Raw genomic sequence first — 17,943 nt, 5'->3', positions numbered from 1 at the left:
TCCAAGCAAAAAGGATCATACTGGTTTTCAGGGTCTCTAAATTCAATAGTATTTTACATGACTAGGCATAAAAAGATGAAAAGTACAGTTTTCGTGTGAATTTTGTTGATCCGAGGCGAAGTCGAGGTCAATAAACACACGAAAACGAGACTTTTCATTGTTATCCCGAGTTATGTAAGGGATTTTACATGCTAAGGGCGTCTAAAGACAACATCAAAATTCGGAACTTGATCTTTAAATCAAATTGATTTTGTAGATCCACAGAAGAGTAAAATAAACCAGGCAGTAGTGGTTCATTTTTGAAACGTCAAATAAGGGACCTAATACACTGAGGGATTCTTTTGAAAATCCACCTATCAAAATCGGACCCATTTCGTCTGGGATGGATATATACATGGCTTGAAAGGTCTTTGCCAGTAGACCTCAAAACAGGCCTCACACAGTCTCGAGCCACACCTGGTTGCTGGTGGAAGATCTACGAGGTTGGAAAAATAGCGTTTTTTATCCGAATTTTTTGGCCGTTATAAATGATCGTTCCGGGTGAGAGTGGGCTCGTTGGAAAGCTGAGCTGAAGTACTTTCGGGTCATGCCTAGTTTGATTAGATTCATTGATATATATTTGCAAAAATTTGCAAGAAATTTTTTTCAAAATCTGTGTGAACTTTAGACAGGTCTGGGCTGGTACTGATGACGCTTAATGTGAACCTAACATGCTAGTCGTAACATACATTGTCTAAGCTTTCCGTTGATACCTCATTTGCAGTGCTGGTGATTGCCGACATAACAAAATTTTATGTTAGTACAACCGCTACTCGTAAAACTCGCCAGCAATCACCAGCACTGCAAATGAGGTATACATGGAAAGCTTAGACAATGTATGTTACGACTAGCATGTTAGGTACACATTAAGCGTCATCAGTACCAGCCCCGACCTGTCTAAAGTTCACACAGATTTTGAAAAAACGCCATATCAATACCTAAACTCATGATAGCCTATAAAATTTGGTAGAAATTTCGTTTAATTCTTGTATTTGTATTCGTACTGACTGTTACTACTGCCTGGTAGATGACGATGTGACTATAGTCGACATCTGCCAAATAGAGTACTATTTTGTATGACATAATTTTTGTACAGTGTTTTATAGTTGTGTGCCCCACTGTCAAGTTTCAGTACCCTATTTAGAGTTCCACTCATGCTTGAAGTGCCTTGTTGTTTTTCGTAATTTCTTTTGTTTCGAAATCGAAGTGAGAACATAATTGAAGTAGATGGTGTACATCACCTAAGTGCACAAGTTGATTTTGTTGACTTGGTGCAGTACAATGCAAAATATACTTTTCTGCAACGGCGCTGCGAAAAGTGAACTTTCTCATTCCTAATTTGGGTGACGTATGCATGGCCTTTTTTTCGCTGGTTTACTGGTGGCTTTACTTTTCATGACAAGTGATTATGAAAACCACCCCATTTCGCAACTAGTTGCATAAATTACTTTTTTCGACCTCTGGTCGTTTTACCTCATTGGCAATTTGTTCACATTATACGGCAAACAATAGGGTGCTCCAAATTTGTAAGTTTTTTTTTATTTGCTCATTCTCCTGGCAATTTTGCATGACCTCTCAAAATAAGAGCCGAAGATCGACATATAAAAATTCGGGGATACGACGCTTGTTGTTCGAATAGCTCCAAATTTATAAAACTTTTTTTTTGGTGTCTTAGATTCTAGGAATTTTTTCTGAATTCGGCTAACTAATAGAGAGAGAGATAAAGTTCCATGAACGATTTTATGGGACAATTCATGGAATTCGCCAACGCACTATTCTGGTGCCTTTATGGTGCGTTCAATTCGCATTACAGTGTGTTTTTGCTTTGTTTATAAAAACCCACTTTCGTTTCAAATTCCTTTTTATTCTTTTTTACAAACAACAGACGCCATCCAATCAACAAATATTTTACAATCTCTTTCATAAACGTTTTTCGATGGAGCCATTAAGCTATAAACAAGCCAAACGTGGCCCATATTATCTCCTTTCAATGTTGTTAAATTACATTGATGGGTCTCTAAGTTGACCTTAAAGGCATCAATGCTTGTCCTAAATAATTCCTTTTCTCCATACGCAAGAAATATTGGACAGGTACCACTGAAATTCCCATACAATGGTGATATCAGTGGATTGCGTATCATCGAATCCCTGGATGCTTCGTCCAAATTTTTGTAGTTCGGAATGTAGTATGGCACATATTTGGCAATTTGTGTTCGACTCAAAATATCGTTTCGATATGTGGCAAAGCTGGGCTGATTTATTGTAAGATCAATCCATGGTGATAGTAGAACAGCGGCCGCTGGCTGTGAAAGATGTTCTCGACTTTTTATTGTTAATAACATTGTAGCTACCAAGTTTCCTCCCGCACTGTCGCCCGCAAAAATGATTTTCGATGATGGAATACCGATAGTATCAGTCAAATACTGATACGATTCGATCGCTTCGTCACGTGCCTTTGGCCAAACATGTTCTGGACTGAGGCTGTATTCTAATGACAAGATACTCGCTCGAATATTATGTTCGCTTCGCAAATGGTTTATAATTAACTGGAAAGTTTCCATATACATTTTAGCATGACCCATACAGTATCCACCTCCTGTAAATAATTTTGGGGTTTAATCAAAGGGTTTACTGTACATTATAAATAAATAGAAATATGGGCCTAGATTTAAACCTTTTGAAGATTAACAGTACGCGACTGGAATTTCATTACATTTCGATCTTTAATCCCTAACCGTTCCTAACAAATCGACAGTAATCCCACACGGACCTAAAATTTTATTTCCAAGTTCTAATCTGTACAGTCTTTATTTATGGAAGTCTTGTCCTCGAGCACCCTAGAACCTTTTTGACGAATTCTAAAAAAATATATTCTGCTACCTGAACGGCTTTCCCTTAGGAACACCTAACATGAGCTCTAGTTGAAGACTTCAATATCCGAGAATGTGTACAGCTGATGATACTAACGATTTCGAAACTAAGTTTGGAAATATGGTATTATTCCCTTGACTGAAAGTCAGGGTCTTACACCAGAAAATACCGAAATATGTGCACGGAAAAAAAAGATTTGGAAAGAATTGTTTGCTAGAAATATATTTATAGTTGTGACAAATATATTTATATTTGTCACAAAATTTCAGGTAATTTGCTTGTCACAATTATATTTAATTATTTGTGACAAATTATTTCAAAATATATTCGTTACAAATATATAAATATTTGTAGCAAATATGTAAATATTTGTTACAAATATATTTAATTATTTATGACGAATTATTAAAAAAATATTTGTGGCGAATAATTAAATATATTTCGGACAAATATTTATATATTTGTAACGAATATAGTTAATTATTTGCTACAAATGTTTATCTAATATATTCGCCACAAATATTTATATATTCGATACCAATTTTTTACATTAAATTGGTATTGAATATTTCTTTTTTTTTCCGTGTGGGTAACAAAAAAGTTCACTCTGATTGAAATGTATGAAATGGTATGAAAAACGTTAAATGTGGGTAACAAAAAATCGTTGAGGGCACGATAACTTGAGTAATTTTTAACCAATTTGGATGATTCTTTTTTTTTAAATTTGTGGAAGTAAAATACCGAGGCTAAGTTCGAAGATGGGCTATGTGGGACGAAGGATCTGGAAGCTATCCCAGAAAAACAGGATTTTACACTGTTGATTATAGCCTCAATCGCAAAAGATTACTTTGATGAAATTTGATTTTGTTGCGTAATGTGTGTAAATCGTAAATTTGATAGCTGACTATCAAATTTGATAGTTGACTATCAAATTTGATAGTTGACTAACAACTTGATAGTTGACAATCAAATTTGATAGTTGACTATCAAATTTGATAGTTGACTATCAAACTTGATAGTTGACTAACAACTTGATAGTTGAGTATCAAATTTGATAGTTGACTTTGATAGTCGACTAACAACTTGATAGTTGACTATCAAATTTGATAGTTGACTAACAACTTGATAGTTGACAATCAAATTTGATAGTTGACTATCAAATTTGATAGTTGACTATCAAACTTGATAGTTGACTAACAACTTGATAGTTGAGTATCAAATTTGATAGTTGACTTTGATAGTCGACTAACAACTTGATAGTTGACTATCAAATTTGATAGTTGACTAACAACTTGATAGTTGACTATCAAATTTGATAGTTGACTAACAACTTGATAGTTGACTATCAAATTTGATAGTTGACTAACAACTTGATAGTTGACTATCAAATTTGATAGTTGACTAACAACTTGATAGTTGACTAACAACTTGATAGTTGACTATCAAATTTGATAGTTGACTAACAACTTGATAGTTGACTATCAAATTTGATAGTTGACTAACAACTTGATAGTTGACTATCAAATTTGATACTTGACTAACAACTTGATAGTTGACTATCAAATTTGATAGTTGACTAACAACTTGATAGTTGACTATCAAATTTGATATTTGACTATCAAATTTGATATTTGACTATCAAATTTGATAGTTGACTATCAAATTGTTTGTCATTTATCAAGTAAGTAGTTTTTTACTCCCTTTACAACTACATGTTACGGATCTTACGCCAGTGAAATGCCTGTTATCAAATTAGCACACTTTGATTAAAAAATTTTGCAGGCAAATAAGATGAACTATCTCAATTAATTTCTGAAGATTTTTTTTAAATACATGGAATTAAATGAATCAAAGAGAATATTGTAAAAATTTTATGAGTGTGAAGTTTGCGGCCAGAGCGAAGCGAGTGAATTACGACACGAGTCGTGACATTTTATTCACGATTGAAGGTTTTGTGAATGGGAAATCGAGGGATTATTTTTTCTCGGTCTACCAATAAATTTCTCCTTTTACAAATATTTGTAATCCCTTTACCATTATAGAGTGGTACCAATTTACCGAAAATATTGGTAAGCCGAGTTATTGTTAACGATGAATCAAAAACTAATTAAGTTCATTTATTACCATGTCACCATGTGAAGGTATATTAAGTACCGGGGAACTTCCTTTTTTTACGAAAAAGTGTAAGAGAAGAACTTCTATCGCACTTTTTTATTTTGTGAAAAAGTCCTCGCTCCACATTCACAAAACAAGCTTCGCATCTGCTCTGATGTAACAAAAAGGCAATCAAACAGAATAATAGACAGCTCATACGAGTGGGAAGTACACGAGTCATATTTTATTTATGATTTGAGGTTGATTGAAAATCTTGAAAATTGAAAATTTTTAAGAAAATTGAGAGCTCAAAAATTATTCCACCTTACCCTCGATGGTTTCCCAGAAAAAAAAATTGTCAAATTTTACTGTCATTTGCGTGGAGTCGTTAATATAGTAAATATATTATGTATTAAATGTGACGAGTTTTCATGAATACGTCAAAAATACATTTAGGAAAGTGTCAGTCAAGGGACCTGACCCGCCCAAAAGGTGGGACCTAGTATATAAGGACCGGAATTTACTGACGACACCTTCATATACAAATATGTGTCTTAGTGTCTCAACACGCAGAATTTTATATGAAAATTTATTTCGAACCAATTGAAAATGTTCAAAAATTGTGTCTAGTGTGTTTAACCAGGTGTATTGCCAGAGATTTAAAAAAAGCCATATCATACACGATTCATACACGTATACTCAGTCTCTCAATGCTCCATTTCAACAGAAAATATTTAAAAATAAAAACTAAATTCATTCATCATAATTACCATGAGCATACAAGATAACCAGATCGCTGTTCAATGCTGCATCTTCTGCCTCTTTCAATGAATTTCGATTGGGCACAATCCAAACGCCTTTCCATGCCGTCTGTTTAATTTTATGCGTCCATTTTCGTTCCTCACCGATCGGACTAGTTGCAAAGTTTAACACAAATCTGGCAAACCAAAGCGGCACAAGTGTAGAACGTTTTACAATCGATCGATGCACATCGATTGGTATGTTATGAAACGCATTTCGCAGATAGAGTAATACTAAATGATAAAAAAAACAACAATTCTCGTTCATACTGTCTGCATCGAATAATGCTAGAAAATCATACCTGAGACGATGAATGATGTTCCCAGTATATTGACTAATATAGCCATAAAAACGGATTTTAAAGTCTTCAGCATGATTGCTTTTTAAGGAATAAATTTTCACGAGTAACAACTAAGTTTCAATGTTTTGACGGGCTTTAATAATAAATGACGGGCTGCAATAGAACGACACGAAACTGATAAGCGATATCAAAAATTCAGTGGTCAAAGTTCACATTTAGAAAGTACTTTGCACTTTAGAATCACTGGTGTGGTTATGCCCGATATTTCTTTTTTCGGTAGTGTACGTATGCCAGGTGCTGAAGCAATCGATTCAAACTAAACAAACGAACAATGTGTAATTCAAGTTCCTGAGGTATAGTAATCACTGTACTATACTCTCACAATTAAATGACTCTCATACCCATGTTGTACAACTTAATATCGTTCGTTATACACGTTTAAACCAACAGCTTTTCTATATATCTACTCTTCAATGCGTCTGCTCTGCATCGATGTCTGTCTAATTAATCGTCGATTATAAGCAAAAGTTGCATTACGATTAATCGTAGGTCATTACAGTAAAGTAAATCACTTGGACAGTTTTATTTTTTTATCTTCGTCAAGGTCATCAAGTCTTCTACAATGTAGAATCTACATTCACACAAAAACGCCTTCATTGAACATTGAATGCAATTGAATGCAGATTATTGATTAAAAAACGTTTTTTTTTTAGCTTCGAGAGTTCATTCGCCTTGTTTTGAAGCTTTTCGTAGTGGGGATGATTTTTGTGTTCATCAGTATAAAGCCATTTTAAAGTTAGACATTATAGTGATGCAAGTAGTGTGCAATGTATTTATGGTGTAACTGAAACGGGAATGACGATGAAAACAATCCTATTTCGATTTCATTCAATTATGTATTCCATTAAAACAAAAATATTTTTATGAACGAGTTTCTTGAATCCGCAGTGCGGCCTTTATTTTCAAGAACATACATCGGTCGAATCCTTCGGAAAGAACTGTATCCCAACAAAAATCTCTTCGAGAAAAGTGTGACACAGTCTTTGAAGTACAATTTCTAAAATGAATGATATAGCTGGAGTTGACGCTTTCAGCTTCGTTACGCAAAAATTAAATTTTACACCCAATTTTAGTTCAAACAAGCTGGCTTAGTTTTTCTCATCATCTGCCAAATAATTTTTACCAACATTTGCCACTTTGCGACGCAGATTTTTTTGGTAAAATTTTGGTTGTTTCCAGTCAAATTTTTTTTGGTAAAAATTATTTGGCAGATGATGAGAAAAACTAAGCCAGCTTGTTTGAACTAGGTGTAAAATTTAATTTTTGCGTAACGAAGCTGAAAGCGTCAACTCTAGCGATATCATTCATTTTAGAAATTGTACTTCAAAGACTGCGTCACAATTTTCTCGAAGAGATTTTTGTTGGGATATCAGTCGTTTTAGAAGTTTTAGAACACTGCTTTTTATAACAGTTTATAACAGAAATTCGGAAATTTGGCAAAATTTGAAAATTTGACGAAAATCGAAAATTTTACGAAATTCGAAAACTTGACGAAATTCGAAAATTTGACGAAAATCGAAAATTTGACGAAATTCGAAAATTTGACGAAATTTAACGAAAATCGAAAATTTGACGAAATTCGAAAATTTGACGAAGAAAGTAATTCTATATCTGCCACTATTCAAGAAGTATCTCCAAAACCCCAATTGACCCACCCATTTCCAACTTTCGACATTTTTCGCAAATGCCCTTCTTTTCTACTCGTAAAACTCTGAGACTTTGCCGAAGAAAGTAACTCTCTATCTGCCACCATTCAAGAAATACCTCTAAAAACATAATTGACCCACCCATTTCCAACTTTCGACATTTTTCACATATGCCCCTCTGCTCTACTCGTAAAACTCTGAGACTTTGCCGAAAAAAGTAACTCTCTATCTTTCATAACCCAAAAAAATATTAGTCCTTTCATCCTACGCTCGAGTAGCTCAAAATTTGGTCACTCTAATCACTCTAGCTCTAACGAATCTGACCCGATTTTTTAAATTATTTTTTTGTTCGAATCGTGTTACGAATACCTTTCATTTGATACGTCGCACGCCTCTGTAGGTTTCAATACAGCTAAACTACAGCCGACTCAGAAACCACTTCGAGGCCAATAAAACAAAATTCTGGTGTTTCCTGGGGTAATGGCATATCACAATTTCATTTTTATGCCCACCCTGAGGTTCCTGCAAAATTTCATGGAGATTGGCTGACTAGTTTCTGAGATCGTCCGTCGATAGATAGATAGATAGATAGATAGATAGATAGATAGATAGATAGATAGATAGATAGATAGATTAAGACAGAGTAAGTTGAAAGATTTTGATTGTTTACGAAAAGTCAATTTGGTGTATTTTCTATGAAAAGTGCCAATTTCAAAACGATGTATCTCCGGTAATTTTAAAGCTACATAGTCGAGTGATAGCTCGTTTTGCTCGTATTTGAAGCGCGAATAAGATAGAATAGGATTTGTGGTGATACAGGTCAAAGGAAAGAAACTTAAATTCTTGCGTCTCAAAAAATTTTCTTCGTTCTTTTTTTGGAAGTTAGACTGCGTCAAGTCCTCCGCTAACGCTCCGGACATGATCTCAAGTTCGAATTGAGAATTGTTCTGTAGTTGTGAAAGTTGAGAAAATAATGACCGCGAAAACAGTCTCGTATTCGCTCAAATTTTTCTTTTTATTTGAAATCACCTTACCACTACAAAGCCGAAATCGGCACCACTTTGATGAAAATATTGGAAAAAGAAATAGAAATAACGGTCAACCAGACAAACCCATCAATCGTTTATTACCATTCTTTAAAAATGTCTTTGAGTTTGCTGAACACAAAACTTCACTCAAGTTGTCAGTACATTTTTATTAAAAGACAGAACTGGAGCTATTGCTACTGCACATACACTACACTGGCATGGATAAATTGATCTTAATTTGCAACTTTAGACGAACCAGTTATAATAGACGCCATCCAATCGATAAATATTTTACAATCCCTTTGAAAAGATTCTTTAGTTAAAGCGACCAAACTATAAACCAGCCATATATGCAGCTCGTCCTTGCCTTTCAATGTGGTCACACTCACTCCGTCCTTCTCCAAGTTCAACAAGAAATTTTCAATACTTGTCCTGAGCAACTCTTTTTCCCCATACGCAATGAGCATGGGACAAGTACGGGTAAAATCACCATACAATGGGGATATTAGTGGATTATGTATCATTGAAAGTCTAGACGTTTCGTCCAAATTTTTAAAATTCGGTATATAGGATCCAACGTATGTTTCTGTTTGTTCTGGATTCAAGTAATCATTCGACTTCAGAGCAAAACTGGGCTGGTTTATTGTAAGATCAACCCACGGAGAAAATAGTGCCGCTCCAGCTGGTTGTGTTCGGTGCTTTTCACTTTTAAGTGTCAATAAGGTGACTGCCATCAAATTCCCTCCTGCACTGTCACCCGCAAAAATGATTTTGGATGATGGAATGCCGATAGTATCAGTCAAGTACTGATACGCTTCCATTGCTTCGTCACGTGCCTTTGGCCAAACATGTTCAGGACTGAGGCTGTATTCTAATGACAAAATACTCGCTCGAATATTGTGTTCGAGTCGCAGATGGTTTATAATTAACTGGAAAGTTTCCATGTACATTCTTGAGTTTCCTTTACAGTAACCGCCACCTAGGAATATTTCAGTATTTTAATTTCGTTGCCTAATATGGTCATATCAAGGGTGAGCGGAGATTTTCACATTTTTTGAAAAATATCAAAATATCTTCGATGCGAGAGGTTTTAATAGTGCTTCATGTTGGGTAACCACAAAGGAGTAAGCACCAGTTGAGTCTGGCACAGAACCGTAAAAAGGTATCGAATCGCATAAAATATTCCTTATTTAAGGAATCTACACAGACTCATACTATAACACTGCTGGCCCTTTCAAAAAAATTTTCTTTCTATCAAATTATTGATTTTCCGGTAAAATTTGAGCCAAGCGTTAAAGATAAAGTCAAAACAGGCAGTTCTTCTGAAAAATGGAACGCTAACCTCAACAAACAATTCATAATTACCATGAGCGTAAAACACAACTAAATCACTGTCCACGGCCACATTTTCGGCCTGTTCCAGTGAAGTCAAGTTGGGAGCAATCCACACTCCTTTCCACGTTTTCTTTTCAATTTTGTGAATCCATTTACTTTCATCACCGATTGGCCTTGTGCCAATGTTCAAAATAAGTCTGGACAACCAGAGCGGTGAGCTTAATGTTGTTCTTACAATGAATCGTCGCACAGAGAATGGTAACAGACGTAGCAAATTTCTGAGATATCGCAATACTGAAAATAGATTGTCGAGATAATTGATGTGTGTCTAGCAAAGATAGAACGTCAGAAATACCCACTTGCAGTGTATAAGCACATTTTAATGATGTCTGGAGTAGTCTTCTATTAACAGGTCGAAGCGTATTGATGCAATTAGTGCATCTAGTTATTGTTATTTTCGACGAAATCAGTACAACTGAGTATAAAAAAAAACAAACGTGTCGTCTTGTTGGGACTGATAAACATAAAATACTGATAATAAATGTGAATATAAGAAACGCGCATGTCTTTATTTATAGAAACAAGACGTTTAAATCATTTACGAAGCAAAGTCGCTTTTATTCGTCAATATTGGTGCCATTAATCAAATGCTAGTAAGAACCAGTGAATTAAATCAATTTGTAAAAGTAATTACACTTGGTGATCTTAGAAAAAATGTTCATAACGAATGAACGATTACAATTTAATCTGAAAAATGCTTTTCTCTATTTTTCTATAGTGTAATTATGAACTGAATACGTAGTTTTTACGCCATAATAAGACTTGGATTGGGTTCAATCTGTTTCAATTCAGGTTCACCCAAACCGGATTTCAGCCCGACCCTAAACTAAGACTGAGATTTTAGGTTCGAACGAAAGTTGACCCGAACCTGAAACTTTCGATTTCGGGTTCAGCCCGAACTAATTCTTTCTGGTTTGGGTAACCCGAAACGAAATGACCGGGAGCAAAGTATTATTAATTACGCGTTGATACGTTTTTAATGTAGATATTTGATCGTAAACGGTATTGTTGCATCGAAATGCGGCTAGTGTATTATCAGTGGCTACCGTGCAATATATAGATAGAATTGCGGCGATTGTCATTTAACGCACTTAACTTATAAATTCACTTCCATCTATCGATGTAACATCAGTCGATGCAACATTGGATGCTGTGGCGACAATAGACGCCATCCAATCGATAGATATTTTACAATCCTTTTCAAAAACTTCTTTGGTTGAAGCCACCAAACTATAAACCAGCCACACATGCAGGGCGTTTGTTCCTTTCAATATGGTCACACTCACTCCATCCTCCTCCAAGTTGAACAAAAATTTTTCAATACTTGGCCTGAGAAACTCTTTTTCCCCATACGCAATGAACATGGGACAAGTACGGCTAAAATCACCATACAATGGGGATATAAGTGGATTTCGTATCATCGAAAGTCTGGACGCTTCGTCCAAATTTTTAAAGTTTGGTACATAGTATCCCACAAACTTTGCTGTTTGGCGTGAATTCAAGTAATCATTCGTGTTAGAAGCAGAACTGGCCTGGTTTATTGTAAGGTCAACCCACGGCGAAAATAGTGCCGCTCCAGCTGGTTGTGATCGATGTTTTTCGGTTTTGATTGTCAATAATGTAACTGCAACTAAATTTGCTCCTGCACTGTCACCCGCAAAAATGATTTTCGATGACGGAATGCCCATTGTATCAGTCAAGTACTGATACGCTTCCATCGCTTCATCGCGTGCCTTTGGCCAAACATGTTCGGGACTGAGGCTGTATTCTAACGACAAAATACTCGCTCGAATATTGTGTTCATTTCGCAGATGGTTTATAATTAACTGGAAAGTTTCCATGTACATCTTTGAATCTCCGTTGCAGTAGCCGCCACCTAAGAATGTTTTAGTATTGTAATTTCACAGCTTAATATAGTCACGTTCATTTGGAATATTTGGGAAAGGTTAATAGTGCTTCGTGACATATTTTTGGCCGAGACATTTTTTATATCGAATTTTTACCATGATGACTCATTTTTGTACATTTTAGATTGCGTTGTCTACTACATTTTTGTAAATTTGCACAAAAATTAGGAATCATGGCTTCATGGTAAAAATTCGATTTCTCGGCCAAAAATATGTCACTAACTTCTACGAACATTTCTATTGGAAATCATAAATCCTACGAAAGATTTGCTTGCAGCTAATGACCGTCTTTTTCTAAATCTCTTATTTCTCCAACTTCTCTCATTACTCCATACCGAATATTTAGAGAAATGAGGGAAGTAGGAGAAATAAGAAATTTAGAAGAGTTTATCACTGTACAAATTCGAAATCTTTTGGGTAAGGACTCTGCTTAGGAAACTCTAATTTTCTGCTATTAAGCTGTGGAAAGTTTTCTTGTCCTATATTTTCCATCTGATTCAAACAAATCATAATTACCATGAGCGTAAAAGACAACTAAATCACTGTTCGATGCTACATCTTCCGCCTGTTCCAATGAAGTCAAGTTTGGAACAATCCACACCCCTTTCCATGTTTTCTGTTCAATTTTTTGAATCCATTTATGTTCATCACCGATTGGCCGTGTCCCAATGTTCAAGAAAAATCTAGCCAACGAGAGCGGTAAGATTAACGTTGTTTTTACAATGAATCGTCGTACAGCGAATGGTAGTATAAATAACACGGTTCTGAAACATCTCAACACTGAAAATAAATTGTTGGAGATAAGCGATACGTGTGTAGCAAAGACTAAAAGGTTATAAATACTTAGATCATACAACCACATACTAAAAGGATGTCCGATTTTATTTCTCCATAAACTAATTGAAATGTATTGATGCCATTAATGTATCGGATGTATCGTTATTGTTATTTTCGACAAAATCAGTTCAAATTACAGAAAATAAATAAACAAACCAACGTGTCGTCTTGTCTGGACTGATAAAGATAAAGTACTGATATATGAATGTATAAGAAACGCGCAAGTCTTAATTTATAGAAGCAAAGATGTTTTAATCATTTACGAAGCACAGTCGATTTTATTCGTCATTACTGGTACTATTAATCGAATGCTGTTATTAAAGCAGTGAATTGAATCGATTTGAAAACACGCTTGGTGTTATATAATACTTCATTCAAAAATTTGCATAATCAATCAATGATAATACCTACGCAAAGTTCGATTTTGGGTCAGGCTTACGGACTGCTTCTTTCGATCAGAACCCGGGGTTTATTGAAATTTTCGAAGAATGAGCTAAAACTGAAAGCTTTCGTTCCGATATATACACTTTGGGCATTTTGCTTCCGGTAATTGCTTGTAACTGCGACAGCGTAAATAAAAAGTTAAAGCAGCGGTTAAGCTCAAAACACACGAGGCATCGAAAATGTGTTTCGATCAAAATTCTCTTCGTTAAGCATCAAAGAACATATAAAATTTTGGTCTAAATACGTTTTCGTTTGTTTTGAGCTTTCAAAATGGTCGGGAAAAGGCTCCCGTTCCGTTGCCAATATAAACAAAATTTTAGATTTTGTAATTTTGTAGATCTTTTTTGGGAAATAAATTTCCAGAATTTGCTGAAGTTTTGAAAAATGTTCCAATTTTTTAAAGCAAATCCCGGAAAAACTTAGCAAATTTTTGGATATTTATTTCCCAAAAATATATTTTGTGGAAATGTAAACGACCGTAAAGGCGCCCACCATTGAATTCTTTAAAGTAATTCTTTAAAGTATTTTTTGCGATTTCATAAAGGTAAATTCCTTTTCCAATTGCCACTCTTGTAGATTTTCCCTATTTTTTTTAGGTATAATTACTGTAATAATGGTACTTTAAAAACGTGTTGTTCTTTCTCCATTGATTTGTTGAATTTTATTTAATAAGCGTGTAATTATGAACTGAATGTGTATATCACATCACCCGACATATGTACTATTCACAAGAGGTTTGATTTGTCCTCAATTTAAACGTTTTGCATGGAAACATATTGCAAGTGGAGAGGTCGAAAATGTGCATTTCTATTTGTGGATAACTAAAAATGAAATATTGTTTGTGATTGCAGAAATTTGTTATTTTAATAAAAGAGACCTGGTACCTAAAAGCCTTTAGCCTGTCACATACTGCTATTCATCTTTTATCGATAAGAACGACAAAAATAATGACAAACTCTGCATAATATGGGCACAGTAAAATGCATGTTAAAAAATTGAAGTACAAGATTTGATAGGGCTGATTAAAAATACTTTACGTGTTACGTCATGTTTCATTTTCATTTACATTGCCTAATCCCCTTCGGGTCGGGCTGTAACACCCCACTTATCAAATACACAACTTGGAACCTCGGAAGTAATATACTATTAATATATGGAAGTAATAGACCCGATAGTAATACTGGTCATATGCTTGCCGTCTGTAACAGGTTAATAAAAACCGTACTGAGTCATGAAAGTAATAATGAATGGGGTCAGATCGATTGTTGCAGGTTCTGTACTACACATATTTATATATTTGTTTAAATCAGGCAGCTTTTTAATTTTTTCAAAACTTTACAAATTGATAACCATCTGGCATTTATTGCTTTTAACATTTAAAGTGAAAGTGCAACAACACAGAAGAAGATTAATCAGTTTTATCGCCCGCTTCTTAGCTTAGATTCTTCAGAAGAGTATAAAACGAAAATGAAGCTTGAACAATCTGAAACATGATCCAATGTAAGTGAAATACAAAACGGTTCATACATTACTCGTCTTACTGCAATAATTTTGGTGTAATCTAAAATGAAAAACTTGCCACCGGTAAGTTTTATCGGCAGTACATTGTTCGCCAGGATTATAGACAGGTCTCGTCGAAATCGACCACCACACAAATGCCAAGAGCAACGTAACGCGGCGTCACCAACACGAATGCTCTAAGAAATAAGAATTAAAGCTTAATGTTGATGCAATAACAAATAACCCGATACGAAACTGATAGTCTAGTAGGGCCTACTTTCAGAACTATTCCTAAATTTTCCGTATTGGAAAATAAATTCTGAAAAGTATTTCTGGCTCTGTGGTCTAGTACAGTCCCAGTCCGTTAAACAAACAAATTTCGTTGATGGACACTGTTTATTATTTTTTATTTAATAGGCACTCAGATGCCATCAAACCTGTTCCTTTATCCAATTTCCAGCATATCCAAAAATCATAATATCGAAGAGCGTCAAAAACAAGTACTCCAGGTAGTTGATATTCTGCAAAAACGATGAGGTTGTCTGCATGTAACAAACAAGAACTTTTAATCAAACGAAACTTTCGACTGAAATTATAGTCCTTACTGTTGTCGAGACATAAGCTAAATTACAAATTTGTAGAGTGACCTGCAAGGACTTCACCAAGACGATTGGATTGTAAAACCATTCCAACATACCACAGACTTTTACAAGGTTCTGGTGGTGGATAATGCATTCACGCAATGCCACGGATAATTCATTTTGATACTCTGTTAAGAATGTATCCGTAGCTCTGTTGTCGCTAAAACGAGTTCCCTTCAATCTCGCTTCCATTTCCTTAAAATCCAACGACGTGCTTTCATCATCATCTAAGTCTTCTCTCTGCTCATAGCTGTAATAATATTGGTTCCTTTCCTCATCGTCCATAAGTATTTGGTTCTGAAAAGCTCTGGAGAAAACTCAACTAAGAAATTCGGAACGGAAAGTAATATCAGGTGATTCCGAAGCTTTACTTCAACTCAACTCGATTCTTTTCCAATCCATTTAACATTATCGCCGTGTACTGAACATTTTTGAGGCTGCAAAATAAGATGTCGTACTGTCCCACGATGAGTAGAACTAAGCAGACAATAATAATGTCAGAGTTTGCAAAAGCCAGAGCTACCTGAATTTGACCGAAACACTGAGAAATGTAGACTAATACAAAGATGACGCTTGACTGTGTAATACCATTTTGATTGATTATTATTGCTTGGCAATGCCATGTTATGTAATATGATCTGATCATGACTCACCCGGTAATCAAACGGATACCAGCAGGATAGAGGGAGTTCCCAAACTTGTAAGTAAATTGGCAGCAAAATAAAATGCAAAACACCGGCAATGCATAGCAAGGTATAATATAAGCTAAAGGATTTTGCAATTGTGTAACACGGTTCTGTTGTAACATATGTCAATCCTAGTCGATTTTGTAGTGAAAGAAAAATTTGAGTCTAGTCCAAATTGTCCTATGCATGGAATCGAATTCCCGTTCAAAAAATTTTATGGAAAAAAACCCTCACTACAAGCTAATCGATTCCACACAACGGACGTTCGATACAACCCCAATGAACACAAATAGTAACAAACCTCTAGCCGAACGCATTTTGAAATTTTCAAGCATAAAATTTACGATTTTAGCCAGGTGCTTGTGATACCATTGGAAGTGAATAGTAGCATAAAAAGCAAATCCATAAATGACCGACTGAATGAAAAGCGATGTGATTTCCGGTATCGTGGCATCATCGCTTCTCATTTTGATGACCAGTTTAATTGCGAATAAAATCGCGATGTGCAAGGCCACAAATGACCAAAAGGAAAAATATAAAAGTGTTACTGGTCTCGATAGAAATGACAAAAAGTTCGGCAGATAATTCTTAAAATTGATTGGCCATTGACCGTCAATTTTCATCAGAGACACTTGAAATGCCATCAGATTTTCGACTCGGAAATCCTTTTGCCACTTCCATGTTGAGTGCTTAAAAATCATTTTTTTTAAATTGCGCCGTGAACGTGAGACACCTCCAACAGTTATAATTGAATACTAGTCGAATCCGTCGATCTATCGAGTCAATTTATATGAAAAAGTTTGGACTGCTTCTTATCAACCATAAACGCCCACACATTTCAACAATATTTACTTATAAATTGGAAACGTGATCGTTAATAATGTGGTTGGGGAGTAAATGTACATACACCCTTCAATTACAGACTTACTTAAATGATAAACAACACCAAAAGATTGAAACTTTTAACTTTTTTGTTTAAATACTTAATTCATAACGAAATAGTTATTTATGCAACAAGTTGAACATCAGTCCGGTGCTTTATTAATTTATATCGTAGAACGCTTGCTTCATACGCAAGAGGTCTGGGGTTCAAATCTCGTTTCAATTTGATTTGAGTGTTTTGTTTATGTCCGCGAGGAATTCGCGCACTGAATTGCATAAAACTCAGGATGAAACGTTGTATGCAGGCCCGGACTGGCCATATGGTGAATTCGGGGAATTCCCGATGGGCCTTTTGGATTTTTGTATGAGAATTTTTAATTTGTGGGCCTTTTTAAATTGAGTTGCATGGAGCCCCCGATGGGCTTTTTCGAGCCAGTCCGGTACTGGTTGTATGAAACACGAATCATAAATAACTGAAGCCGTCTCATAAATGCGGCATATACAAATTTTAAAGAAATGGAAAAGCCTTCATGTTCATGTTCATGATGTTATCGACAATGACCACAAGAAAGAGCTCGCTGACGATGTCTTATTTAGATCAAATCAAGTAATGAAGAGGGATTCTTTTGAAAAACAGAATCCAAAAATCGGACCGATTTTTTTATAAAGCTTTTTTGACCTGTTTCGATGAAGTTCGATCACCTGAAATGAAATCCGGTGTCAGAATATTTTTATCACACTTTGTAAGCTGATGTGAGGTCTACCAATTTCGTAAAATAGTGCTTTTCTTACAAAAATTGCGCCCAAACGG

General features: G+C 35.2%; 3 protein-coding genes across 5 annotated transcripts; all 3 read right to left on the bottom strand.

The window, feature by feature from the left end:
* Nucleotides 1-1,882: 1,882 nt before the first annotated feature.
* LOC119079927 (acetyl-hydrolase-like) lies at nucleotides 1,883-6,550 on the bottom strand. 2 transcript variants are annotated; one of them, XM_037188026.1, is made up of 4 exons: nucleotides 6,333-6,550; nucleotides 6,107-6,259; nucleotides 5,775-6,038; nucleotides 1,883-2,635 (listed from the first exon to the last, which is right to left on the bottom strand). In XM_037188026.1, the coding sequence occupies exons 2-4, from the start codon at nucleotides 6,177-6,179 to the stop codon at nucleotides 1,902-1,904; spliced, it is 1,071 nt and encodes a 356-aa protein (XP_037043921.1). In that variant the 5' UTR covers nucleotides 6,180-6,259; nucleotides 6,333-6,550; the 3' UTR covers nucleotides 1,883-1,901. The 2 variants fall into 2 exon arrangements, with proteins under 2 accessions (XP_037043921.1, XP_037043922.1); XM_037188027.1 differs by having other exon boundaries at nucleotides 6,107-6,550.
* A 2,354-nt stretch (nucleotides 6,551-8,904) lies between these two features.
* LOC119079926 (esterase-like) lies at nucleotides 8,905-13,181 on the bottom strand. 2 transcript variants are annotated; one of them, XR_005088256.1, is made up of 5 exons: nucleotides 12,986-13,181; nucleotides 12,659-12,922; nucleotides 10,535-12,111; nucleotides 10,206-10,469; nucleotides 9,558-9,819 (listed from the first exon to the last, which is right to left on the bottom strand). XR_005088256.1 is itself a non-coding variant. In XM_037188025.1 (4 exons), the coding sequence occupies exons 1-4, from the start codon at nucleotides 13,002-13,004 to the stop codon at nucleotides 9,074-9,076; spliced, it is 1,029 nt and encodes a 342-aa protein (XP_037043920.1). In that variant the 5' UTR covers nucleotides 13,005-13,181; the 3' UTR covers nucleotides 8,905-9,073. The 2 variants fall into 2 exon arrangements, 1 of the variants encoding a protein (XP_037043920.1); XM_037188025.1 differs by lacking the exons at nucleotides 9,558-9,819; nucleotides 10,206-10,469 and adding an exon at nucleotides 8,905-9,130 and having other exon boundaries at nucleotides 11,423-12,111.
* A 2,173-nt stretch (nucleotides 13,182-15,354) lies between these two features.
* LOC119081075 (putative odorant receptor 85e) lies at nucleotides 15,355-16,717 on the bottom strand. Its single transcript, XM_037189818.1, has 5 exons — nucleotides 16,552-16,717; nucleotides 16,218-16,381; nucleotides 15,936-16,141; nucleotides 15,529-15,871; nucleotides 15,355-15,465 (listed from the first exon to the last, which is right to left on the bottom strand). The coding sequence occupies exons 1-5, from the start codon at nucleotides 16,715-16,717 to the stop codon at nucleotides 15,355-15,357; spliced, it is 990 nt and encodes a 329-aa protein (XP_037045713.1).
* Between the last annotated feature and the right edge of the window lie 1,226 nt (nucleotides 16,718-17,943).

This window comes from Bradysia coprophila, unplaced genomic scaffold (assembly GCF_014529535.1).
Source record: "Bradysia coprophila strain Holo2 unplaced genomic scaffold, BU_Bcop_v1 contig_350, whole genome shotgun sequence".
NCBI lineage: Eukaryota > Metazoa > Arthropoda > Insecta > Diptera > Sciaridae > Bradysia > Bradysia coprophila.
This window is presented reverse-complemented; position numbering and strand designations above follow the sequence as displayed.

Bases quoted from the DNA above. Each gene is read 5' to 3' on its own strand.
- LOC119079927 (XM_037188027.1), bottom strand. From the start codon at position 6,179: ATGCTGAAGACTTTAAAATCCGTTTTTATGGCTATATTAGTCAATATA. The intron at 6,039-6,106 runs GTATGATTTTCT...TTTATCATTTAG, and splicing joins AACATCATTCATCGTCTCAG to TATTACTCTATCTGCGAAAT. The intron at 2,636-5,774 runs GTAATTATGATG...AATTATTTACAG, and splicing joins GGTTATCTTGTATGCTCATG to GAGGTGGATACTGTATGGGT.
- LOC119079926 (XM_037188025.1), bottom strand. The intron at 12,112-12,658 runs GTAATTATGATT...AAACATTCTTAG, and splicing joins AGTTGTCTTTTACGCTCATG to GTGGCGGCTACTGCAACGGA. The intron at 9,131-11,422 runs ATATCTATCGAT...AGGGATTGTAAA, and splicing joins TTTTTGAAAAGGATTGTAAA to ATATTTATCGATTGGATGGC.
- LOC119081075 (XM_037189818.1), bottom strand. From the start codon at position 16,717: ATGAGAAGCGATGATGCCACGATACCGGAAATCACATCGCTTTTCATT. The intron at 16,382-16,551 runs GTTTGTTACTAT...AAAATCGACTAG, and splicing joins CAAAATGCGTTCGGCTAGAG to GATTGACATATGTTACAACA. The intron at 15,466-15,528 runs GTAAGGACTATA...TGTTACATGCAG, and splicing joins TAGCTTATGTCTCGACAACA to ACAACCTCATCGTTTTTGCA.